This window comes from Dendrobates tinctorius, unplaced genomic scaffold (assembly GCF_039654945.1).
Source record: "Dendrobates tinctorius isolate UK_male_01 unplaced genomic scaffold, ASM3965494v1 ptg000073l, whole genome shotgun sequence".
NCBI lineage: Eukaryota > Metazoa > Chordata > Amphibia > Anura > Dendrobatidae > Dendrobates > Dendrobates tinctorius.
In genome coordinates, this window is record NW_027361741.1 from 10,746,321 (window position 1) to 10,773,515 (window position 27,195).

General features: G+C 41.1%; 1 protein-coding gene across 5 annotated transcripts in view; it reads left to right on the forward strand.

Moving 5' to 3' along the window:
• Positions 1-27,195, forward strand: part of ANKRD13A (ankyrin repeat domain 13A) — an 82,678-nt gene that overhangs the window by 28,388 nt on the left and 27,095 nt on the right. For all 5 annotated transcript variants that reach the window (XM_073582644.1, XM_073582646.1, XM_073582647.1 and 2 more), the window contains 7 exons: positions 12,442-12,574; positions 13,934-14,058; positions 15,977-16,022; positions 19,393-19,536; positions 24,619-24,808; positions 26,215-26,281; positions 26,381-26,462. In XM_073582644.1, the coding sequence (XP_073438745.1) occupies positions 12,442-12,574; positions 13,934-14,058; positions 15,977-16,022; positions 19,393-19,536; positions 24,619-24,808; positions 26,215-26,281; positions 26,381-26,462 (787 nt within the window). The remainder of the gene's footprint in view (positions 1-12,441; positions 12,575-13,933; positions 14,059-15,976; positions 16,023-19,392; positions 19,537-24,618; positions 24,809-26,214; positions 26,282-26,380; positions 26,463-27,195) is intronic.

Consider the following 27,195-nt stretch of genomic DNA (forward strand, 5'->3'; position numbering starts at 1 on the left):
ACTTCCGTTTTTTCAAATCCGTCAAAATCCGTTGGTTTCCGTAAAAAAACGGATCCGCCATTTTTTGCAGGATCCGTTTTTTTTGTCCCATAGACTTCCATTAGTGGTTACCGCGGATCCGTCAAAAAAACGGAAACGGATCCGTTTGGCGGACACAAAAACGGAAGTGTGAAACAGGCCTAAGGAGTTAATTTCTGTTGTAGTTTTTGCCACCATAAATCATGATGAATTTGTCAGGCATCCATGTCGCCTCCCTGTTACAGGGAATCTGGCACCTCGTTTTTCCAATATGAGCTGCAGCCACCGCCATCAGGGGCTTATCTACAGCATTCTGGAATGTTGTAGATACAGTTGTGGCCAAAAGTATTGACACCCCTGCAATTCTGTCAGATAATACTCAGTTTCTTCCTGAAAATGATTGCAAACACAAATTCTTTGGCATTATTATCTTCATTTAATTTGTCTTAAATGAAAAAACACAAAAGAGAATGAAGCAAAAAGCAAAACATTGATCATTTCACATAAAACTCCAAAAATGGGCCAGACAAAAGTATTGGCACCCTCAGCCTAATACTTGGTTGCACAACCTTTAGCCAAAATAACTGCGACCAACCACTTCCGGTAACCATCAATGAGTTTCTTACAATGCTCTGCTGGAATTTTAGACCATTCTTCTTTGGCAAACTGCTCCAGGTCCCTGATATTTGAAGGGTGCCTTCTCCAAACTGCTATTTCTAGATCTCTCCACAGGTGTTCTATGGGATTCAGGTCTGGACTCATTGCTGGCCACCTTAGAAGTCTCCAGTGCTTTCTCTCAAACCATTTTCTAGTGCTTTTTGAAGTGTGTTTTGGGTCATTGTCCTGCTGGAAGACCCATGACCTCTAAGGGAGACCCAGCTTTCCCACACTGGGCCCTACATTATGCTGCAAAATTTGTTGGTAGTCTTCAGACTTCATAATGCCATGCACACGGTCAAGCAGTCCAGTGCCAGAGGCAGCAAAGCAACCCCAAAACATCAGGGAACCTCCGCCATGTTTGACTGTAGGGACCGTGTTGTTTTCTTTGAATGCCTCTTTTTTTCTCCTGTAAACTCTATGTTGATGCCTTTGCCCAAAAAGCTCTACTTTTGTCTCATCTGACCAGAGAACATTCTTCCAAAACGTTTTAGGCTTTTTCAGGTAAGTTTTGGCAAACTCCAGCCTGGCTTTTTTATGTCTCGGGGTAAGAAGTGGGGTCTTCCTGGGTCTCCTACCATACAGTCCCTTTTCATTCAGACGCCAACGGATAGTACGGGTTGACACTGTTGTACCCTCGGATTGCAGGGCAGCTTGAACTTGTTTGGATGTTAGTCGAGGTGCTTTATCCAACATCCGCACAATCTTGTGTTGAAATCTCTTGTCAATTTTTCTTTTCCGTCCACATCTAGGGAGGTTAGCCACAGTGCCATGGGCTTTAAACTTCTTGATGACACTGCGCACGGTAGACACAGGAACATTCAGGTCTTTGGAGATGGACTTGTAGCCTTGAGATTGCTCATGCTTCCTCACAATTTGATTTCTTAAGACCTCAGACAGTTCTTTGGTCTTCTTTCTTTTCTCCATGCTCAATGTGGTACACACAAGGACACAGGACACAGGACAGAGGTTGAGTCAACTTTAATCCATGTCAACTGGCTGCAAGTGTGATTTAGTTATTGCCAACACCTGTTAGGTGCCACAGGTAAGTTACAGGTGCTGTTAATTACACAAATTAGAGAAGCATCACATGATTTTTCGAACAGTGCCAATACTTTTGTCCACCCTCTTTTTTTATGTTTGGTGTGGAATTATATCCAATTTGGCTTTAGGACAATTCTTGTGTTTTTTCATTTAAGACAAATTAAATGAAGATAATACCAAAGAATTTGTGTTTGCAATCATTTTCAGGAAGAAACTGAGTATTATCTGACAGAATTGCAGGGGTGTCAATACTTTTGGCCACAACTGTAAGCCCCTGATGTAATCTGAAAGATAAGAAAAACGAGTTAGATTATACTCACCGGAGGGGGTGGTCTGGTCCGATGGGTGTCGCGGTCCGGTGCCTCCCATCTTCTAGCGATGACTTCCTCCTTCTTACGTCTCCCTCGGCTCCTGTGCAGGCATACTATATCTGCCCTGTTGAAGGCAGAGGAAAGTACTGGTGTGCGCAGGCGCCGGACCTCTCTGACCTTTCCTTGCGCACTGCAGTACTCTCACTGTCAAGAGCAGTGCCTGCACCGTCCCCAAACACTTTAACCCCCTAAATGCTGGAATCGATATAGATCACAGCATTTAGAAGGTAGGGGGAGGGAGCTCTCCTCTCCCGTTCGGCGCCCGCAATGTCATTGCTGGGGGTCAGATCATTGCCATGGTGACCCGACAACATCCAGGAGGCCTCTGTCAGTAGTGCAATGCTTTATACCAGCTGTCGGACTGCTAAGTGTTAAAGTCCCATAAATGCTTAGTCTAGCTATTGTCCCAACGCCTGATGATGATGCCGGTTTTATGGCGAAACATTGGGGGACTTGTGCTGTTCTAATAATTTGTCCTATCTTGCCAATAGAGTTGACCCCTCGAGGTGCCACCGTTAGGTAATCTTGGTAACGACTCGCTATACAATTAGAACGTTGTAGGCGGTGTAGTGACAAAAATGTATCAATGTCTAAATACCCCACTTTTTAAATATCAAAGTATAATTTTCGGGCTGGTTAGTAAGGGCTCTATTGCCGTTTCCCCAATTTGGGTTCTACGCTAAGCGGCACGCTACGATGATTGGGCGCACAAATAGGAATCCACTCCAGTAAATTCAATAAAGGAATTTGGCACTCCAAACTATGATTCAAGTACATTTATTTCACACAGTGTCCATAATGTTGCAGAAAATTAATTGACGTTCCGACCCAAAGGCCTTCCTGGTTCCATACATTGGTAACAGTACCCTGGTAAACATCAAGTTGTATATTTTCCCTCTGATGTCTACTTCTATATGAATATTCTATTATACTGGTGTATTTAGTCCCTCCTCTGGCAGAAAACGTTGTATGTACTGATTCCAGCTTTATAAGGCTATGTGCACACAGTGCGGTTTTCATGCGGTTTTTTTCCACTCGAAAATGGGCCAAAAACGCTATGGAATCCTTATGCAAGATTATTCAAAGACAATCCTGAAGTGTTGAGTACATAATCAGTAAATTTCCTTTGAGAATTTACAGTGCGTTTTTTTTTTTTTTTTTCTGCAGCGTTTCTGCACTCAGAGGTCAAATCCGCTGCAAAAACGCAGGTATAAAAATGTTTGTGGATTTTCTGCCTTTCTGTTTGCATTTTTGCTCACTTCCCATGGTGTTTCCCGCACAGATGACAGTGTGGGAAACACCGGTGCGGTGGTTCTTGGCGGCGGTAACCCTACCGCTGGTAAGACCGTTGGTCAGAGCGCTGCGAGGTCTTGCGGTCATATGTCAGCATGACCCTCTCAGAGATACTGTGATCCTCAGCGATGACCCCTGGTAAAATGCTTAGCAATGAGGGTGTTGGGCTGACACCTTTTCATTACCAAGCCTAGGGCTCTGTGTCAGTGACAGCTGCGGACACCAAGCCCTATTCCATTTATTCTGATGCTACTGCATCAGAATGAAAAAGGTGGTGTTGAACTAAAAAATTACATCACAAAACTTTTTTTTTTTTTTTAAATATCTTTATCTAAAAAAAAAAAAAAAAGCCTTCATTGCTGTGCAAAAACGCATACAAAACTGCGGCAAAAAAGCGCACCAAAAATCGTGTTTTTGCTGCCAAGAGATGCAGATATTTCTGCAAGCTAATACTCAACGTGTGCATATAGCCCAATGCTCTGATATTTTGTGTTGCCTTATATAGACTGCAATTATTTATTTAGTAATTTTCCTTTATAAATATATTTATTGTAATTTTCTTTTTGTAGTCCTGAGGAAGGCCTTTGGGCCGAAACGTCGTTAATTTTTTGCAACATTATGGACACTGTGTGAAATTTATTTGCATCATACTTTGGAGTGCCAAATTTCTTTATTGAATACATATTTTTATGTACAAAAGAAACTAAAGTACACATTTGAAATTGCAGCGTCTGGAATGACCCAACCTATGAAACTGTCACACTAGCTGACTCCTTCAGTGAACGCCGTAAAAAAGGCCAAAAACCAATGCTATTTCATCATACCACCAGACAGAGTGACATAAACCGCAATAAAAAAAGACAAATGTAAATAGAAATGCTATCGCTGTAAACGCTATCTTGTCCTGCAAAAAACAAGCTGCCATACAGCTCCATCAGTGGAAATATAATAAAAAGTTACAGGTCTCAGAATAAAGCGATGCAAATATATTTTTTTTCTTTTAAAGTTTTTGTGTAAAAATGCCAAAACCTAAAAAAATTTATTATTTATTGTGTTAGTGCCATTTATTCCATGGCGCTTTATGAGGTATCGCTGTAATCGTACTGACCCAAAGAATAAAGCTGCCTTATCAATTTTACCACACACATAACAACATAGAAAACCACCCAAAAACAATTCTTCAATCGCTGGTTTTCTTTCATTCTGCCTCCGAAAAATGTAAATAAAAAGCGTTTTAAAAAAAAGTCATGTGCCCGAACATGGTACCATGGTAAAAAATAAACCAGTTCTTCACCTGCTGTTGATTTGTTCATTCTGTTTCCCAAAGATCACCGTAAGGTTCTGCCCAGATCTATCCTGCGCTCAGTGCTTACACTGGGGTTTCAGTGTAAATTTCCGAAATACGTGATTGACAGAACCCTCAGCAGAAGATTCCCTTTAATGAGGCAGATGGAGACCCTGTGGACGCTGTCTGACCTGTGATATGGCAGTGTCCATCTTTTTAGGCATGCATAAACGCGGTCGACCACAGTTTTGTGCACTTCTGAAAAGGACACTACTCAACAGAGTAACTCTGCTGCCTTATAGTAGTGAATGGATCCATCTGGGATTTCATCTGCATCACATCACTAGGAGATTCAGAGGGAAACCCCAAAGTGGTCAGCGTAGAGCGCCGGATAAATGTGATCCCGAATGTTATGTAAAATATTTCACAAAAAAGTCCCCACTCAGGTCCGTCATCTGTTAGCGGAAATATTGAGAACTTCCATGTTACTGGTAGTACATAGGCTCTGGGAGAAGCAAAATGGCTCCTCGCCCCTCCAAAAAAAATTCAGCAAATTCTGTGCTTTCAAATGCGCCCCCCCCCCCCCTTTCTGAGCCCCAGGGTGCTTAAACCACATTTAGAATGCACATGTTTGGCGTTTCTGTAGCGAAGGGAGCCTGCTTAATTTACGGGTGCGTGTCTCCAGAGGTATGTGCTGGATATAATGTACTGGCACTACATTAGCGGACTTGCAGTTTTCATTCTGCAACTTCCAGTGCTGTTTGTTTCTGGAAAACACCCATGGAGTCAAATTGTCATTGCACCTGTATATAAATTCCCAAATCTAATTTCCAAAATGGGGTCACATTAGGGGGTATTCTGCTCTTCTAGCATTTGGGGGCGCTGTATATGGAGTCCACAAACTATTCTAGGAAAATCTGTGCTCCAAAAGGCAAAGAGCTCTCCGTCCATCCCAGGTCTCGCCATGTGACTAAGCAGTACTGTGCAGCAACATATGGCGTTTTTCTACGTTCAGCAAAAATTGTGACAAATGTTGGTGTTTATTTTCTCCGGTTATCCTTGTGAAAATAAAAAATTTGTACTAAAACATTTTTGTGTGAAAAATGTACCATATTTTTCGGACTATAAGACGCACTTTTTTTCCCCAAATTTTTTTGGGGTAAACAGGTGCGTCTTATAGTCGGAGTGTACAGTACTTACACTTAGTGTGGTGGCAGAAGGAGTCGGGCGATTCTTCCGGTGGTACTGGTGCAGAGCTGCAGGGCGATGATGGTGTGGTGGTGCCGGGAGCTCCGGTGACATTTTCTAAAAGCCCGGAGCCCCGCACTTCTATTGCCTCGATGCTGTGGCCTCCGGGAAAATAGCCGCCGGAGGTGGCGCATGCGCAGATTGAGATGTCGGCTCCTGGTCTAGCCTAGTGACCGGAGATAACCCCCAATCACATGCACGGCAGTTCTCACGGTAAGTTATCGCAAGAACTGCAGTGGATTCGGACTTCCAGCGGCGGGACAGGTAAGAAGAACTTTGTTAATTAGTAGACATGCATAGTAAGCTGTGTGTACACTGTTATTACGCATGTGACTAATCATTAGATGCGGTTTTACCGCATCTAATGATTGTCTATGGGAAACTTACGGTGCGGCAACGGAACGTTGCCGCATTGTAAACAGACATGCTGCGTTCTGAAAAGACGCACCCCATGTCCGGTTACACGGGTCTGCCGCCTGCGTCTTTTAATGCATAGTGGAGACGGGATTTCATGAAATCCCCTCCACTATGCTGTAACATCTGGACGCTGCGTGTTTGACTCTGCTGCTGTACGAAGCATCAGACACGCAGTGTTTCCTGACCGTGGAAACAGACCCTTATTCTCATGTAGTCTTCATTTCACAGTATCACTAATAGAACTGCCTTCTCCGACATTGGCCTTCTGATCTGGTGTTACTCACATTTATATTGGATATTGCTGCTAACTTGGTGGCAAATCTGCTAAAACTTTAAAATCGTCAACATGTTCACTTTGTTGCGCCGATTTCCTGCATCTGTGTGTGGATTGGTTTTTGCAAACCTCATCTACTTGGATTGTACTGTGCAATCCTCCTGATGTGTCCTTTTCAAATACCGGTATGTCTGAACAAGGCCTTTAAGCGGCCCTGTCGCCAGATCATCAGAAGGGGCCATTTTTTGCTCATGGTGTTGAAACCTATATGCTTCAGTGTCAAGATCTTGCCTGAAATAATTAGTCTTATCCACATTTAGCAATCAAATTTGTGTGTACTAAATTTTAGGTTGTTGTTTTTTTTTTTTTGTCTTGTGATTTAAAAAACAAAAACAAAACACAATCGCTGTTTTTGATAAATGCAGTTTCCATTTCGCTGCTGTCTTTTTAAATCAAAACTACGGTAAAAAAAAGTTTCAAGCTTGTGACACAGCTAATGAATTATCTCCGATGCCCACTGTTTTCTAGTAGGTGAGAAATTCTGGTTTTGTCTTTTTTCCAAATCATGTAACAAGGCTCGTTAAAAGGAATCTGTCACCCCATGGACAATTTTGAGCTATTACTATGGGCATACAGTTAACAGAATGGTTAAACCGTTTTTACCTGTATGCCTCATAGCCATTTTGTAGATCTTGAGAAAATCATTTATAATTTTATATGTAAATGATTTCTTCCAGGCTGTGGGGCGTGTGCAGTGCCTGGAAGAAATCCCTACCTCCTCTCCATTATAATTGCACCCTCTTCCCATGCACACTGACCTGTTCGGCTCTGTAATACCGCACATGCGCTATGCAGGTGCAGTAACACAAACCCTGTCTGCCCTCCTGTGGGCAGTGTCTACATTGATCTTCTGCATAATCTTCTGAAGATCTACACCGCGGCTATAAGACATAATAGGCAAGACTGTTTAAGCATTCTATTACCTGTATGCCCATAGTAACAGCTCAAAATCGTCCAGGGGGTGACAGATTCCCTTTAATGGAACGATATTGACTATTGGCTTTGCTACTTCCAATAAGTGACACTGGAGTTCTAGTCCTCGTTCAAAGAGTTTTCTTTATTTTCATGACTATGAAAATTGTAGATTCACTCTGAAAGCATCAAAACTATGAATTAACACATGTGGAATTATATAATTAACAAAAAAGTGTGAAACAACTGAAAATATGTCTTATATTCTAGGTTCTTCAAAGTAGCCACCTTTTGCTTTGATTACTGCTTTGCACACTCTTGGCATTCTCTTGATGAGCTTCAAGAGGTAGTTACTGGAAATGGTTTTCACTTCACAGGTGTGCCCTGTCAGGTTTAATAAGTGGGATTTCTTGCCTTATAAATGGGGTTGGGACAGCATCTTTAATCACATAGTAGGCATCGAGTTTTCATGAAATCAATCCACTTTTCATTAATTAACACAGCAAATTGTGGACACAAAAAGGTATTATTTACACTATGTGGGAAGATGGCCTTAAAGGGGTTGTTCCCTTCACAATAATTTGGGCTGTAATCTGCAGTATAAAAAACAAAAAAGAAAATACCCTGCAGTAAATTAACAGCAATAGTGCCTGAAAAATATAATAGAGGGTGCTTAGTAACGAAGTGCCCTTTATTTTCATGTACTATTGCTGTTCATTTATTGCAGGGTATTTTCTCATTTTTTTTTTTTTTTTGTCTTGGGTTTTGTCTGTTCAGTGTCTAATAGGAACGTTTGCTTACAATCTGCATGCACACTAACTTATATTCCAGTTCATCGCTTCAGGTGTTTTCATCATAATCTGCAGTAGTTATGAAAAATCAAAAACAAGCCGTGTATTACATACCATCCCTGGATCTAGGGTTGACTCTCTGCCGCTGCTTGCCTTTGCCTGTTTGTTTGCCTTGATACAGTTAGGTCCATATATATTTGGACAGAGACAACATTTTTCTAATTTTGGTTCTAGACATTACCACAATGAATTTTAAACAAAACATTTCAGATGCAGTTGAAGTTCAGACTTTCAGCTTTCATTTGAGGCTATCAACATTAAAATTGGATGAAGGGTTTAGGAGTTTCAGCTCCTTAACATGTGCCACCCTGTTTTTAGAGGGACCAAAAGTAATTGGACAATTGTCTCCCAAGGCTATTTCATGGACAGGTGTGGGCAATCCCTTCGTTATGTCATTCTCAATTAAGCAGATAAAAGGCCTGGAGTTGATTTGAGGTGTGGTGCTTGCATTTGGAAGGTTTTGCTGTGAAGGAAACATGCGGTCAAAGGATCTCTCCATGCAGGTGAAACAAGCCATCCATAAGCTGCAAAAACAGAAAAAACCCATCCGAGAAATTGCTACAACATTAGGAGTGGCAAAATCTACAGTTTGGTACATCCTGAGAAAGAAAGAAAGCACTGGTGAACTCCTCAATGCAAAAAGACCTGGGTGCCCATGGAAGACAACAGTGGTGGATGATCACAGAATAATCTCTATGGTGAAGAGAATCCCCGTCACAACAGCCAACCAAGTGAACAACACTCTCCAGGAGGTAGGCGTATCAATATCCAAATCTACCATAAAGAGAAGACTGCATGAAAGTAAATACAGAGGGTTCACTGCACAGTGCAAGCCACTCATAAGCATCAAGAATCAAAAGGCTAGACTGGACTTTGCTAAAAAACATCTAAAAAAGCCAGCACAGTTCTGGAAGAACATTCTTTGGACAGATGAAACCAAGATCAACCTCTACCAGAATGATGGAAAGAGAAAAGTATGGCGAAGGCGTGGTACAGCTCATGATCCAAAGCATACCACATCATCTGTAAAACACGGCGGAGGCAGTGTGATGGCTTGGGCATGCATGGCTGCCAGTGGCACTGGGTTACTAGTGTTTATTGATGATGTGACACAGGACCGAAGCAGCCGAATGAATTCTGAGGTATTCAGAGCCATACTGTGTGCTCAGATCCAGCCAAATGCAGCCAAACTGGTCGTCATTTCATACTACAGATAGACAATGACCCAAAACATAAAGCCAAAGCAACCCAGGAGTTTATTAAAGCAAAGAAGTGGAATATTCTTGAATGGCCAAGTCAGTCACCTTATCTCAACCCAATTGAGCATGCATTTCACTTGTTAAAGACTAAACGTCAGACAGAAAGGCCCACAAACAAACAGCAACTGAAAACCACCGCAGTGAAGGCCTGGCAGAGAATCAAAAAGGAGGAAACACAGCGTCTGGTGATGTCCATGAGTTCAAGACTTCAGGCAGTCATTGCCAACAAAGGGTTTTCAACCAAGTACTACTGTAGAAATGAACATTTTATTTACAATTTATTTAATCTGTCCAATTACTTTTGGTCCCTTTAAAAACAGGGTGGCACATGTTAAGGAGCTGAAACTCCTAAACCCTTCATCCAATTTTAATGTGGATACCCTCAAATGAAAGCTGAAAGTCTGAACTTCAACTGCATCTGAATTGTTTTGTTTAAAATTCATTGTGGTAATGTCTAGAACCAAAATTAGAAAAATTTCTCTGTCCAAATATATATGGACCTAACTGTATCTGACATGTCGACAGTGCTGTAGCCAATTGCTGAACTCAGTGGTTTGTGCCATCTACACGGGCAAAATTGCTGTTCTCCTTGTTTAGCTGGAGCACTGTTATCATCAGTGCTGCAGGCAAACGAGAGACCGGGGTAGCATGCTGGACCTGGAATGGGTAAATAATACTCGGTTTGTTTTAGTACCGTCTAAGTTCTGTGAAAGGGGGCAACCCATTTAGGGTGCAGTTACAGCTGTGTAAATGTGACAGAAATTGGACCACAATGTGTGGATTGACTGTTGGTTCTTAAGACACCTTTATGTATTTCTATGCAGCCATTACACTCAGGCCTGTGGAGTCTGTAAGCCAAACCTCAGACTCCTCAATTTCCATGACACAGGCTCCAACTCCGACTCCACAACTCCGACTCCGACTCCCTCATACCAGGACTGAGGAGTTGGTGAGCCAAACCTCCTACTCCACCAAAATGGGCTATGACTCCGACTCTGACTCCACAACCCTGGTTATACTCTGTTCTGGAGAGCTGCCGGCCAGTCTATGCACTGCGGTCAGAGCTTTCCGATTTGTAAGTCTGTATGATGGCGCCATTGTGTATGGTAAGAGTAATTAAACTGGGTCTTATTGGTCTAAAACTAGGATATGATAGATCCATTCCTAGTAGGAGCCCCTAGTAGTATTAAGGGCAGTGTTGTCTTCTGTTAGTGTAGTATGACCCCTGTAGTAATCGTTGCATTATATGAAGTTTTAATAATATTTTCAGTTGATACATTTTTGAATACGGTTTTATTCCTTTTTATTGTTTTCGTTCTAACGTTATTGACTGGTAATAAGCATGCCGGTAACTAAGCCTGCAGTGCTGCATTGGAGAAATCCTGCCGGGGTTTCAAATTGTGCATATGCTGCATAATCGAGATGAATGTATTGGCAGGATTACTAGAAATATGCTGACCGGCTTACATATACTAAAGGTTTTTTCTTTTTCTCTAAAATCTTCTTATGTGTGATACTGTAGTAATATTCCTAATTATTGTAATCCTCTTACTATTACCCCAAACCATTTACTATTAACTGGCGCTTAATTGCGATGGATTAACCAACATTAATCACGTCTGTAGTCTTATTGTGCCGGAGGTATTCATTTTAGTGCTGGCTTGTGTCCAGTTCTTCACCATCGTAGGCTAACACAAATAAATTGGAAGACTACTATCCTTTTATAAACCAACACGTATTCCGGATCTACAGGGAATCTCCGAAGTCCTCGTGACTTCTCTGTGGGTGGGGTAATCATAAAGTCTTCAATTTGATTGCTGAACCCAAAAATCCCTCACTTCCACCCATGGGTGAAGGAGATTTCTGATTTCTTAATCATTAGCATATTCCTCTAATAATGAATAGTCCAAGTCAGGATCTGTAATTTCTGTATGCCATCAATATTTGTGGCTACTCTAATTCTAATCCATCATGTCTGACAGCCAAAAAAGAGGTTCGGTGTCGTATAGCGGACTGAACAATAGAGCTAGACGTGAATTTTGATATGTATGGTTTTGTGGGCTGATATTATGATCCGTCTCATAGCGCCCGCTTCATTAGTTTGTCTAGATTTAAAAGGGGCTCTCATGTTCGTTAATGGTAAAAATATGTAAAAACTCTCCGTTCCCAAGAATGGAGGTAATTTTGTCTATAGTGTACAGCACATAGTAAGCTAGACTTGAGAGTGGCAAGTCTCCTAAGCATGACGCTGTGCATGCAGGTGCCACTCTGAAGCTAGCCGAATCCAGCCAACCAGCTTAGCTGTCCCAGCAGCATGGGAGAGGGCACAGTTCAGACCAACCATCCCGCCGGTCTGAGCTGTCAATCTTCAGGGGCGCAACGCCCTTCCAACAAGCAGGAATCCAGGAGGCAAAGGAGCAGTGCACCCCCAGAAGAAAGATGAACACACCACTTTAACTGCAGTTGGACATCATTGGTTCCTTCTAATCCCATTGATATTCTAGAACCTAGTGACACCCATAACTCTAAAGCGCGTCATATATACATTTTGGATATTTATAAGCTATATTCCTACCAGTTTCATTCCATTAAGTGAACAAACATTGTACACCCCCCATGCACTATATCTAAGGTCAAAGCCAAACGGGGTACTAATGGTACCTGTAGAGGTGTCCCTTGGGTCTTCTGTCTCATCTAATAAAATGTAATAAACAGGTACTTTTTAATTTCTAATTTTCATATTTCGCTACAGGATATTGAAGGGCTGGACCCACGGGGCAGGACACCGTTGCACCTTGCGGTTTCCCTAGGACATCTTGAGTCTGCTAGGGTACTTCTCAGGCATAAAGCAGATGTCACAAAAGAAAACAGAGATGGCTGGACTGGTAAAAAAAAAAACATATTTTGTCTCTATTATTAAATTTTGCTCCATTAATTTGATTAGATGCCGTGTGAGGGATCATTTCTCTGTAACCTAGAGTGAAGTACCTTAATCGATGTCATCGCTGTGCTCACTCCTTCACTGTGTGGTGAAAGAGTTTTTATGCAATGCTTCTTTTAATCTATTCACTGATTCAGCAGTCCTTACTGAGAAATTAAAAAATTGAGTGATATTTAGTGATTATAATACTCTTTAGGTAAGTTTTCAGGATGAGCTGTTGTGTCTACATGAGAAATAATGCTGTGCCCATTACTTGATTTAGAATAGAAGGGGCACATACAAAAAAAAACAAAACAAAGCGGTATTATTGGGCACTGCCTGGTCCAGAAGACAATGTGACCGAAAGATCGAAAAAGGGAGACTTTATTGGCATTGCGTTTAGGACTTGTTCTAACTTCATCAGACTTGACAAGAGTTTGAACAGCTCTGAAACGCGTTGTCAAAGTCTCCCATTTTCGACCTTTTGGTCATATTGCCTTCTGGATCGGTCAACGCCCAACAATACCTCTTTTTCTATTTGCCTCTTCTATTCTAAATCGTTCCAAACCTGTGTCAGGTTCAGCAGGTGGAGCAGCAGCCACATCCCCTCTACCTTCTAAGCTTCGTGCACTGTTCTGCTTGCAAAGAGCACAACCTGTGAGCATCCTCAATGAGTCTTATCCCTACCATTCCACCAATTTTTACACATGGAGCACCCATTCTTCTTTTATTTTCATTACATTATTTGTGCATTTTTCACAAATAATTGGTTTCCCCTCTGATAGCTGTATCTTTAATTTTCAGTAGTCTCTGAGCTAGTGGGTGTATATTAGTGTTATCATGTCTGCTGTACAGAGACTTGAGGATTTTTTGCTATCCTGTCTTTATTTAGCACCCCAGAAATAGCGGCAGCATAGAAGTTCTGTATCAGCACTGAGCAGTGTAGCTGTGAATTTGATATTTGATCTCTGTATCTTTGCTTTGCCCTCTTCCTCTGTCTCCCCTCTACATGGTAGAAGCAGTATTGAGCTGGAATCTGACCCCTCATTGAGGTGACAGTCTTAAGTCAGAAGATTTTAGCAGTTTTTCCTAATGAATGATGAGTTCAGGAGGCAAAAACGAAAGAGAAGTGGCCCATAAGTGGGGGAAGAAGCTTATTTCTTTGAGATGAAGTACATAAAATATTTGGAAATATTTACAGTGATCCTTGTATGACACACATGCTCATGAAGGTAGTGATGATCAGCCTCCATAGTCACTAAGTACATGCATCTTGTAATGTGCCTGTATATTTGTAGTGTATTTACAGTACATTGTCTTCCAGTTTTGCATGAAGCCGTCAGCACAGGAGACCCAGAGATGGTGCAGATGGTTCTGCAGTATCGGGAATATCACAAGGCATCCACAGCCCTTGGCGGAGTACCTGAACTACTGAAGAAGACGCTGGAGGTGACCTTAGCTTACTCTTGCAACAACATGCTGTAGGGCCAGCTCAACACTACAACCATTTATTTGAGAACCTTTTAGTGTGGGGTTTTTTTTTTTTGTTTTAGTTTTTACCTGCAGATCTAAGGTTACAGACATTTCAACTGAAACCCTCAATTTCTGTGCTCGTACTGAAAAGGCATGTTACTTAATTGATTAGTCCGAACTCTGTTCCAAGTGTCCTATCTGTCAACTGTTTAAGGCCCCACTCCACTTTTTTTTTATCCCTTTTGTAAGTGATTTAGTTTGAGTGTGTGGTGCATGTGGTTACGTACTCATCTCCTTCGTTTCAGTTCCTCTGGCATCAGGTAACACCTTTTCTAACCTGCAGGATCACTGTGTGATTTGTCAAATCACAACTGTAGTCACGTGGTGCTAGAGTGGGACAGAAAGTGATGAAGACACAGATGTGACTACGTGCATTACACACATCTGATCCCTAACAAAGGGACAAAGCAAAAACTTGCTTTAAACCCTTAACCCCCGGAGCTTTCTTCAGTTTTGCATTTTTGTTTTTCGCTCCCCTCCTTCCCATAGCCATAACTTTTTTTTTCTTATTCCGTCAATATGGCCATGTGATGGCTTGTTTGGACGAGTTATATTTTTGAAGGACACCATTGGTTTTACCATGTTGTGTACTAGAAAACGGGGAAAAAATTCCAAGTGCAGTGAAATTGCAAAAAAAGTGCAATCCCACAAGCTTTTTTGCTAGGTTCACTAAATGATAAAACTGACCTATCAATATGATTCTCCAGGTCATTACGTGTTCATAGACACCAAACATGTCTAGGTTCTTTTTTTATCTAAGTGGTGAAAAAAATTGCAAGCTTTGCTTAAAAAAAAAAAATTGCCTCATTTTCCGATACCCGTAGCATCTCCATTTTTGTGATCTAGGGTTGGGTGCAGGCTTATTTTTTGCATGCCGGGCTGACATTTTTAATGATACCATTTTGATACAGATACGTTCTTTTGATCGCCCGTTATTGCATTTTAATGCAATGTCGAGGCGACCAAAAACCCGTAATTCTGGTGTTTTGATTTTTTTTCTCATTAAGCTGTTCAGCGATCAGGTTAATCCTTCTTTTTTTTTTTTTTTTAATCTGGCGATTCTGAACGTGGCGAAACCGAATATGTGTATGTTTGATTTTATTTTTGTTTTATTTTGAATGGGGTGAAAGGGGTTGATTTGAACTCTTAGGCTATGTTCCCATGTATGCAGAAAATTCCTGACCAAAAAACGCGCGTGTTTTTGCCGCGATTTTTTCCGGAGCGTCCCCAGTCTCATAGAAAATAGTTAGAAATGTGGATTTTTCCGCGAAATTAATGAGCATGCTGTGTTTTTTCGCGGAAAAAAAAACGCATCAATGTGCACAAAAAGTGCAGAATTCATTAAAATTAATGGGATTCTTCATTTAAGCGTTTTTTGCCGGTAAAAACGCTTAAACGCAAAAAAAAAACGCTTACGTTTGCGCACACCTTTATGATTTTTTTAAATATTTTTTAACACTTTTTTTTTTTTTATCTTTCAACATGCTTCAATAGTCTCCATGAGAGGTTAGAAGCTGCCACAACTCGATCAGCTCTGCTACATAGAGGTGATTGTCAGATCGCTACTATGTAGTAGAATTGCTGACCTGCTGTGTGTGTGTGTGTGTGTATATATATATATATATATATATATATATATATATATATATATATATATATATATATATATATATATATATATATATATATATATATATATATTTTTTGCTCTTGGATAAATGCTTTGAAAGTATACTTTCTAATGAGTTGCATATGTAGCTCATTTTAATACATTTTATTTGGCATTTATTAGTAAATGACAGATTCAGATTATTTTCTTTTTGTTTTTCATCAGGCTTCTGATTTTTACGTTGAAATGAAGTGGGAGTTCACAAGCTGGGGTAAGCTGATGCCGATTTGTATATAATAACGATGTACAATACAAAATAATATTGTGGTACCGTGTTAGCCAGAAAAATCGATGTAAATACTTAGGTCCCCAAAAAAAAATTAGAAAGGTTTTCAAGGAGTGATACCTTTATTGGCTAACCAGAAAAATGATATTTGCAAGCTTTCAGGGCTCAGAAGGCCCCTTCATCAGGCTGAATTACAAGTGAAACTAATGTAGCCTGATGAAGGGGCCTTCTGAGCCCTGAAAGCTTGCAAATATCATTTTTCTGGTTAGCCAAAAAAGGTATCACTCCTTGAATACCTTTCTCTTTTACATCTAACTCTCCCAAACAGGTTTTTATTGGTATTCATGTCAATGTTGTATGCTTTTATAGTCCTTATCAGTTTTAAGTGTTCCTCCAACTATATCCAGAATAGGCTATCGTGTATTCACTTGAGGAATAACCTTTTTTTCTGGCTATTCTATGCTTTGTATCTTAGTTTCACCTGTTTTCCCCTCTGCAGGCTTTGTCTCTTGCTTTGCAATTTACTTTGAGCTGGTGGGAGGAGAGAGTAGACTATTTGCTATCATGTCTCCCATACATGACACAGAGAGAGTGATTCTTACTCTTCATCCCTTAGTTAGCACACAGACACAACAGTAGTACTGAGCTGAGTAGATGTGAATCCAGCCCTGGTGTGAGGTAAAAGATTTGCTACAAGACTCAGCATAGTTCTGTACTTCCTTTTGATAGTTTTTTTCCAATCTGCTCCTTACTCCTCTTCTACCTTCCCTTACCATAAGAACATGTGTCATACTCTGGCTTGTATGCCAAATTTGCCATCCTAAAAGGCACCAGAGAAAGAACCCGAGGATCACCCTTCACCTCCCCCGCTTTCCCATACACACGTTTTGTAGCAAAGCACACTACAGTAGGAATGGAGTCCTGCATAAAGTGCCTGAATCTAGTGCTTTTCCCTGTGAGGTCAGTCACCCATGAGGTTGTGAGTGTGGAGTTTTATACCTGAAGGGGTAATGGCATTTTCCTGGTGTCGTACCTGGGAGGCGCCATTTCAGCTACCCTGAAATTGGCTAGGAGTTTGCATAATGCATACTCGCTGTTCCCGGCGCTGTCACTGGAGAATCCTCACAGCGCTAAGTGCATGCCCTGGGAGGATTCACAAGTCTGCAGTCACACAGAGTGACTGCAGACTTGTCATTTTAGACCAGACAATCCCTTCACGACATATGATATACTTATATTTGTTAAGGGAAAAAAAGTCCTCAATTGTAGAGTTTTAATAAATATCAAGTTTGGACCTCGACTTTGTCCAAGCTTTTTTTTTTAATTTTGTCGCTCTGTGTATTTGAGTTTGACATCCCTGCCTTAGAGTATTATTGGTGGTGTAACCAGACTCGAACCGTGCTGACAATCCACCTCATCTTGCGTGAGATTGAATTGAGCCTTTTTTTTTTTTAATTTTTCATAGTGGTGAGATCAAGAAAGAAGCACCATGAAGGGGGGGACGAAGTGGGTCTTCTCTAATAAGATATAATACAAAGTTTCTTATGTTCTCTTGAATCTATTAATTTGTCGAAAGTACAGTTTCCGCTGTAAGGGGATTGTCCACGATCTAGACAGCCCTCTTTTTAAGTGCTGTAGTCCCTCAAGTAAAATAAAAATTATCTTTCCCCTCCCCTTCACACTGGTGTAGTTTTAGTGATGGTGGCAACAGGTCTCCCGGTGCTTGCATGACATTAGAGGTACAGTATTCCCATCTTCCCAGTTAGTATTGGGTATAATGATATTGGCAAATGCCTCCAATTTGAAATGTAGTATAGTTCTTATTTGCTTACCTTGTGTGCAGGGCACTACAGTGGCTTAGGTATCCATGGTTACAACCACTAACTGCTAACTGTCGCTATATGAGTGGTCGTAACCATGGATACCTAAGCCTCTGCAATAGCCTACATTTATATGGGAAGGTTGGAGCCTGCTGTGATTAAACCAGCTGAGGCGTGGAGTCCTCAGTCAGAGAGAGCCTACGTGCTGCAGTACTCGCATGACATAATGTTATGCAAGCCCCGGTAGACGAGACGCCGACAACACTAGATCTGTGCTGGTACAGGAGGTGTGGATAAGGTATTTTTAGACTACTTGGGAGACTTGCAGTGTTTAAGTATTAAAAATGGCATGGACCAATTAGTGGGTAATCCATTTATGTTCAAAATTCAGTGCTGATTATTACATAATATGACTTGTATCCTTTTTAAGGGTCAGAGCTACAAGTCTCACGCATGACATTGCATAGTTAAAGTTAAATGAGCATTTTCTTCCTCCCATTAATACTAGGGGGATTACTACTCTACACGACTGTGACTTTATAATCAAGACTCGTGATGAGCTGAAGCGTTAAATATTAGTCACATCATATCTGTTCTTTGAAAAGTTTGCAAACCAAATCATGGCGAAATCTTCCTCTCGGAAGGTGCTGTACCTTGGAATTAATTGCCGAATGGATTCTCTTTACAAACTCCTTAGTCTCTCAACTGATTGGGTGCTGGACGTTAATATTCCGTATTGTTTCTTCAGGAATAATCCCTTCTAATTGTCGGAATGGTGTGTAAGTGTTTAGAAGCCCTCACTGATCGCCAACCTCTCCGTTTTCCAGCATTGCTCCAGTCTTGCGGGACCACTCTGCAGCCGGCTCATAAAGCAGAGTCTTCTGGGTGGAGCAGGAGTTGCTTTCCCAGTATAAGGGCTCAATCAGATATCAGTGATTTATTTGACAAGTTTGATCCAAGAATTGATGAGAATCGGACATGTCTACATCATTTTGTGCAGACTACTCGGGCCCCAAAAATACACGGACATTTGAACAGCCCCACAGACTAAATATTGAAAACTGATGTTGGAATGAGCCCTAAGTCTGAGGCTTAAAACAAGACTCCCTAGACTTAGATTGAGAAAGTGACTTCTGATCCACGCACACAACTTTATGTGAGCTGTCTAGCCTGTTTTCAGATCATATGGGCCAGAAGATGACCAGGGCGGTGCTGGAATCCATGGAAGACTGCGTTCTCTAAGTATTTTAATACACTTGTAGAGCATTACGTAGATAATTATTAGAGTGGATTATGGAATAAAGGTGTTGATGAGATTTCTTCTCTAATACATCCATATGCAATAAGAAAACCAAAACTGTATCTTCTCTGGTTGTAGGAAGAATAGCTGGAAACGATTGACGGCGGCTGTATATCTAACTTTGCAAGTGCTGAAAATCGCACTTTATATAGCAAATTTGCCCCTAAGTAACATTGTTTTTTGCTTTGGGGAGGAAAAAAAAAATATGTTAACGTATTTGTCCCCTATCTTGCAGTTCCATTGGTGTCCAGGGTCTGTCCCAGCGATATTTGTCGGATATGGAAAAGTGGGGCCAAACTTCGTGTTGATGCCACTCTGTTGGGTTTTGAGAACATGAGCTGGATCCGAGGAAAGCATAGCTTTATATTTAAAGAGGAAGGTGAGATCTGATCTTCTTCATGACCTTGTCTGCCAGGTTCTAAAAATATTTTCCAGTTGTGCTTTTTTTCTTTATATTTTCCCTTTCTCTATTTTAGACTGGGTACAAATCTGCATTGTGCGTTCACTTTTCACTTCTTGTAACCAAAAACATGAAAAATGAAGCATCTATAATATAAGATTTTATTTTCTAGATCTGTTGCCTTTAGTTTTGTTTGGCTAAACCAAGTTTTTTTTTTTCTTTTTGATGGGAAAAGTAGCAGAGTAAGCTGTGTATTTTATTTTGTTTGCATCCAATCTTTCATGATATGCCATCACAAAAACAGGACTAGTTGAAAAATTCAACATGTGAACAAGCAAAGAGGCATGATCGCCTCCTGGAAATGTTATGATGTTAAAGGAGACAAAATATAATCTCTTGCTCCAATATACTGTACTAGTGTAAAGTTTAGACACATCTGTTAATTCAGAGGTTTGCTTTCTTAGGCTGTGTTCACACACAGCAGTTTTTTTAGCGGTATTTTTAGTGGTTTTTCCAATAAAACCGCTAAAAATAAGCTTCCCATTCATTTCTATGCATTTTGTGCATATTGATGCGTTTTTTACCGCGAAAAAACCGCATTGCGGTAAAAAAAACGCAGCCGCAGCATGCTCATTAATTTCGCAGATTTTTCCCCGTTTCTGGCTATTTCTATGCGTTTTGAAAACGTGCGGGAAAAAGCGCATAAAAATCGCGCGTTTTCTGCGCAAAAACCGCACGTAAAATGCGCAGAAAAAAAGGCGCGGTTTCTGGGAAGGGAGTCAGGTTTTTCAGCAGAAATTTTGTGCTACGTGTGCACTTAGCCTTATTCTTTTGGATTGCCCACAGCATGGTTCTGCTGTCTTGACTCTGAATTTACAAAGGAACAGATGGATATAAGGAGTAATGAAACAATTTATAATATGTGTCAGAACTTTGATTCCTCAACGTACCCACTCCGCACTTTTACTGGGATGACTGCTTTACACACCCTTGGCATCCTTCGTCAGAGTAGTTGCCAGGAATGGCTTTCCAAAAGTCTTGGTGGAGTTCCCAGAAATGCTGAGCACTTGTTGGTTTCTTGGCCTTCAATCTGTTGTCCAACTCATCCCAAACTATTGCAATTGGGTTGTGGTCAGGTGAATGTCATGTCGTCGACGCAGAACTCCAACCCTCTCCTTGATCACATAGCTCTGACGTAGCCTGGAGGTGTATTTTGGATCATTGTGTTATTGCAATACAAGCGGTGGTCCTATTAAGTGCAAACCAGATTGGATGGCATGTCCTTGTAGAATGCTGAGACAACACCAATAATAAGGCAAAGGCAAGCCAAAAATAAAAAATCACTTTATTCAAATTTGAAAAGTCAAATGCCATAAGTATTAATATTATGACCACAAGTGAGGCTAAAAGCGCGGACACCTGGAAAGTGTAATAAATAATAACCTGCCTGGCATAACAACATATAAATGGATAACCTGGATATCCTAATGCATTTAGTCAATTCGTGCCAATCGCAACAGAAAAAAACCCCATAAACATACACATGCATCAGTTAAATGGGAAGTATGTAGTGGAGTGGCTCAGTGGAGGATCGACCAAACCAAATACACCACCCATATAAAACATATACAGGGTGGGCCATGCATATGGATACACCTAAATAAAATGGGAATGGTTTGTGATATCATCTTCCTGTTTGTGCCACACTAATGTGCCACAAACAGGAAGTTGATATCACAAACCATTCCCACTTTATTTAGGTGTATCCATATGCATGGCCCACCCAGGTGTATCCATATAAATGGCCCACCCTGTAAATGTACAGAGTTTATATAGTAAGTACAGCTATATTAGAACACTTCAAATATAGAGGTATCGATAATACATAAGTAATATAAAAAAATCAAGAGATGCCTAACAGGAGGCAGGGATCCATGGATGCAATGCACGTTTCACATGGAAATGCTTTGTCTAGGAGTCCCGTGGCAGCCATGCTGTTGTGAATCACCAGCAAAGCATCCCCACACAGTCACCCCTCACCCTCCATGCTTCATTGTGGGCACATGTAGAAACTATCCTTGTGTTACTTGGCCCAAATAAATCTTATTGTTTGTAGTCCTCTGTAGTGGCTTTTTTGTAGCAACTTGACCATTAAAGCCTTCTTGCAGTCTCCTCTGGACAGTTGATTTTGATATGTGTCCGCTACTTGATGTCTGTGGATCATTGAGGGCTTTTTATCTGATCTATCAATTTGCTGTTTTTGGAGCTGGTAACTGATGTAGGCATCCTCTGAAACAGAGGTGGTTCTTGGTAGTCCTTTACAGAGCCAGTCCTCCTAGAGCCAGTTTCATCATAATGATTACTTTTCCTGACTGCACTTGAAAATGTCCTCATGGTTCTAGCAACTTACCAGATTGTTTGACCATGCCTACTTGGTTGAGTGGTTCTTACAATATTCTGGCTTCAAGCTATTGTGAAATAGGGCTTTGTACTATGTGGAACAGTGCACTAAAAATGCCTATTTAAAAAAAATCCTAATAGTTGCATACCCTTTTTTGAACTTTGGCGATTCCACAAATGAAGTTTTGATGAGGTGTGCTTGTTAATTGAAAGCCATTCCAGGTGACTACTTGATGAAGCTGCGTTAGAGGATACCAAGGGTTTGTAAAGCCGTCATCAAGAGTAAAAGGGGGTATTTTGAGGAATCTAAGGTTTAACGTACATTTTGGTTTGTTTCCCAGTTTGTGTTTTTTTTTGGACTCCTTGTTACTTCGTGGTTTTGCTGCTTCAGTCTGAGTCTACGATGGCTACATTCCAATATAACACGAAAAACCATTACATGAATAAATGTGACCAAACTTTTGTCCAATGCTTTATGTAGTATTGCTCTGTAAATAGAAAAGAGAGTTTTTGTCTTTTATAGTCTGCAGCCAACTGTTTCTGAGAGGAGTTCTCGTTTAACGTTTTACCCAATCACTGAAAGAACTGTGCAGTTGCACAAGTGTTCCAGACCGACATGGGTCTACCAGGGTGTGTGTGTGTGTCTGCAGAACTGTGCCCAGGATTTGCAGTACAGAGCTGTGAAATCGGGAGAAGTAAATCTTCTCGCTGACTAAGCATAAAGAATTTTTATCTAGCCTCAGTCCTCCATGCACAGTCAGTCAGCAAGAGGAAACTTTCTTCTTGTCACAGCCCTGTTGCATCATCTGACAGCGGTATGATGAATCTTTATTATGCTGCTCCTCCGACAGTTGAGACACTTCTCAGGAGCCGTTTCTTCAGATTGCAACCTGTCCTGACTTTATCACATTCTTCTTGTTTGCCGTTCCCCAGAAAACAAGAATCTGGCAGGCAGCGGTTCATTACTGATGAGGGAACATTATAATAACCTTTTAAATAAGTGTATTTTTGGCTTTATCAATTTGCATTTGTCTTTCGCTGTAAGAATTTTCATGTTTTGTGTTCTACAGCCCACATGTTGCACTTTCTATTGCTAGCTAGTTTTCTTTCTACAGCCTCCATGTTGCACTTTCCATTGCTGGCTGCAGAATGAATTCTCTCGAAATAAGTCTGTGAGGCAGTTCTGATGAGGACTCATGGCACATCCATCCGTCTGGGAGGTTAAAAATCCTTTAATAGAAATCCATTAAAACTAACAAATCCATGCTGGGATTAAAAAATTAACGTGTTTTTTGGCTCTACAAATTCCCTTAAAGGGAAGGTGCTGTGTTTTTTCATAATTTAACGTAGAAAAGAAAATAGTATAAAAAAAATATTGTCCCCTAAGCGTGACTCAGTGGTGTGTATGGTTTTTTTTTTTTTTCTTTATTGTATTAATGCAGCCACTGGGGGCTGCCATCTTACCTTTCTGGCTGCTGAACGACAGAAAGGGGGGGGTAGGTCCGGTTAAGGCGCCTGTTGAGGGCAGAGCAGGGCCCTGCAGTGCGCAGGCGTCGGGAGAGGTCAGAGAGGTCCGGCGCCTGGGCATTGCAGTATTCTGCTTTGCCCTCAACAGGGCAGAGCAGTGCGCCGGAGCCACGACAGGAAGGGAAGCAGAGGACGGCATCGTATGAAGATAGGAGGTGCCGGACCGGACCGCAACACCCATCGGACCGAGACCGAATGCCGGGGTGAGTATAATCTAACTCTTTTTTTCTTATCTTTCAGGTTACATCGGGGGATTATCTACAGCATTACAGAATGCTGTAGATAAGCCCCTGATGGCTGTGGCCGCAGCTTATAGGCCAAAAATGGGGTGACAGATTCCCTTTAACATGGGAGCTGCATTTGTGTCATAATTTGGCCAAGATAAGCTCAGAAAGACAAAGAAGTGTTTCTAATTCTCCTGTCAGTACGGCTGGCTGACTCCTCCTTAGTTGGCTCATTTTTCAGGCCACAATACGTAATACGATTTAAACTGCAAAGTGTTTACTTAACCTTTTATTGCCATTTTTTTTAACCCAAATTACATGCATTTAAAAGTGTTATATGGGACTTATTTCCTTCATTGTCTAAAGAACTTACAGGCAGGTAACTAACTAACTTGCTGACTACTTGCTTGTTGTGCCTCGCTCTGATCTCTGCCGACTCAGAATTCTGCGGCTTCCGGTCATGTTGACAGAGCAGCTGCTTCTCTTCCGCTCCGCTCTGCTGACTTGGGATGACTGTTGATGTCACGCTGATTAACAGCCAGCGTCCTGCTGCATAACTGTGCATGTCAGCAGAGCAGCTCTGCTAATGTGAAGTAGCTGAATCGCCAGCAGGAGCGGTCTGTGATCACTGAGCCAGCGACAGGAAGTTTGCTACCTGCCTGTCGGTGTGTCGCCCCATGGAAAATTCCTGGATAACCCCTTTAAATAACAAAGTGTCTACATCCTCTAAAATCTCACCACTCAGTGCCATTTATTGATACGTTCCTTTTGTAATATAAGCCTTGACAAAAAGCTTTTGAGGGCTGATTAACCCACAGAAGGCTATGGCTTCTTTTCATGTTGAGAGCTTTTTAAATCTAATTTCCCAGTTAATGCTGTGAAGAAACAAACAGACTTCCAATGTCCACAGATAACTGGGCAGAGCTGATGGAGATCAACCACGATGACAGGACCGTCACAAAGGAACGCTTTGACATCTCACAGGAGATCGAGGGCATTACTTTGGATTCGATGCAGCCAGCAGAGCGGGAAGTCAGCAAGAGGCTCACCTCCCCGGTTATTAACACCTCCTTGGACACCACTTCAATTGCATTTGAAAGGTATTCCGATGAACGACGGCATGCATCTCTTCAGTCTGGGCAGTATTACTCACCCGTTTTAGTTATCGCTTCCATCATGCTTTTTAGCACGTTCCAGGCTCAGAAATATTATCCTTTGGGGGTGTTAAAATGTCTGATTCCTCTGGACTGGTGTAGCACATACTCACGTTATGCAATTCTTTATGGAGTACGGGAGGCGCCAAATTAATTAAGAAATACATGCCACCTTAATGAATTTAGCACCTCTGAGTGGTGTGCGCCTGGACGAAATGCTACTCCAGTCATTGACTAGAGTAGCATTTCTGGCCTACAAAACAGCACTTTTGATAAATTTGACAAATGTAACAACTTTTCAGAGCTTTTGTGGCATTAAAGCTTTGATGAATCATCCCATATATGTATTCTTCATAGTTCTTGATGTACTCGGGTGTTCAAGGAATGTATTGGCTTTTTAAAAAAATGCTGAATTCATTCATTTAAAATTTAGGCATTATCGAAGGTGTCTTCCATCAATCAATCCATCTATATCCAAGTCTGTAATTGTTTTCAGAGCATGATTTATCATTAGGCGGAAGCCAGGGATACACTTGTTGGTCATATAGCTTACATATATGAGTAAGTACTAGTTTGGCAGACCTGACTGCATGTGAAATATAAGATCCGTTATTCATGTGAATGACTGTCATGTAATACTACATGTCCTCTGTATGGCCTAGCAAACCTTATCCTGACAATATGAGCTGATCACTGAAAGCTTCTGCCATTACATTTTGTAAGGACAGGCATTTGAACACTTTTCAATTAGCCTGTAACTCCATTTTGTGTTTTTATTTAGATTTTTTTTGATAATGGAACCATTTACCAAACAAAGATTAATATGACTGATATTAAATAGAAGTAAGGTTACCGTTACACATAGCGGCGCACCAGCGTTCCCGACGATACGGCCTGGTAAGGATCGCTGGTATGTCGCTAGTAAGCTGTCACAGATCTACTCAACGACGCAGCAACGATCCGGCGATCTGTATAACGACCTCGGCGATCGTTGGTACCTTGTCACACAGCAGCTATTCTGACGACTCCCGCCTGCGTCCGAGTTCTGCGTCGCTAACGAGGTCGCTCGTCGGTGTCAAACGCAACGATGCATGCTGGCCAGCGGGACACCAGCAATCAAAAAATGGCCCAGGACATTCGAGCACGATCAGCGATATCCAGTGTGTGTGTGTGGGGGGGGGGCGGTCTCCGCTATGTGTCACATGTAGCGAGATCGCTGTTGCGTCACAAAATCGGTGACGTTTCAGCAATCTCGTTATGTGAGACGGGGCCTTTTGTGACCTATATTGTCCATCTCAAATAAATCCTTTCTTACCATAATTCTTTCTATTTTTGTAATTGTTTCTTTTCAGAACAAAGTCTGGATTCTGGGGCTGGAGAACGGACAAAGCGGAATCGGTGAATGGTTATGAAGCAAAGGTAATGACTGTGTGCATTGCCATCCATATATAATGCTATGGTTATAATCACATGCTATTTCTTTGTTCTGCTGGTTATGTAATAATTTCTTTTCATTAGGTTTACTCTGCCAATAATGTAAATGTTGTTACCAAAACACGGACAGAACATTTAACAGAAGAAGAAAAGTCTCGATATAAAGGTAAATTAAAGTGGAAAAATCTTTTGAATATAATATAGGACCAAACAGTCATGCACAGGAGTTTAGCTTAGTCATTTAGAAAAATTGGTGCAATTACAGACCATAACAGGCTAATAGTTAAAAATACATCACGTGATTGTTAAATAGCCATAGAGCGTGTATAGATGGATAATATAAATGAGACAGACAAACATAAAATAAGGTGCAATTATAGTAAAGTTTCAAACTAATAAACCTCTGCCATAAGTACTGAAGTGATGCTGGCTAAAGTTACCATGTAAAAATTAAAGTACATATGCAATGAGAATAAATGGAGATGCATAAGTCTATTTACCCAAAGTGTAGACGTGCAGCCGGGTCCCCTACGCGCGTTTTGGCGCTTGCCTCCTTCTTCCTCATTTATATTATCCATCTATACATGCTCTATGGCTATAGAACCATCACGTGATTCCCTTTGTGCTATAGCAACCTAATACTGCAGCGTGCTTTCTAATTTAGTCTGTATGCTGATTTTGACTAAATAGGAACATATTTATTTATATATGCTCCTTATATGGAGATATTATTAATTCTTATCTAACTGATTAATATAATTACTCTTCTTGTAAACATTCGACAGTACCCCTATGGAGGCCAACCCGTTGCTGGCATTTATAGATCACCGTGATTTTGGATACACAGAAGTCCTGTGGTATTGCTGTATTTTGCACAAGCAGATGATTGCACGTGCAGG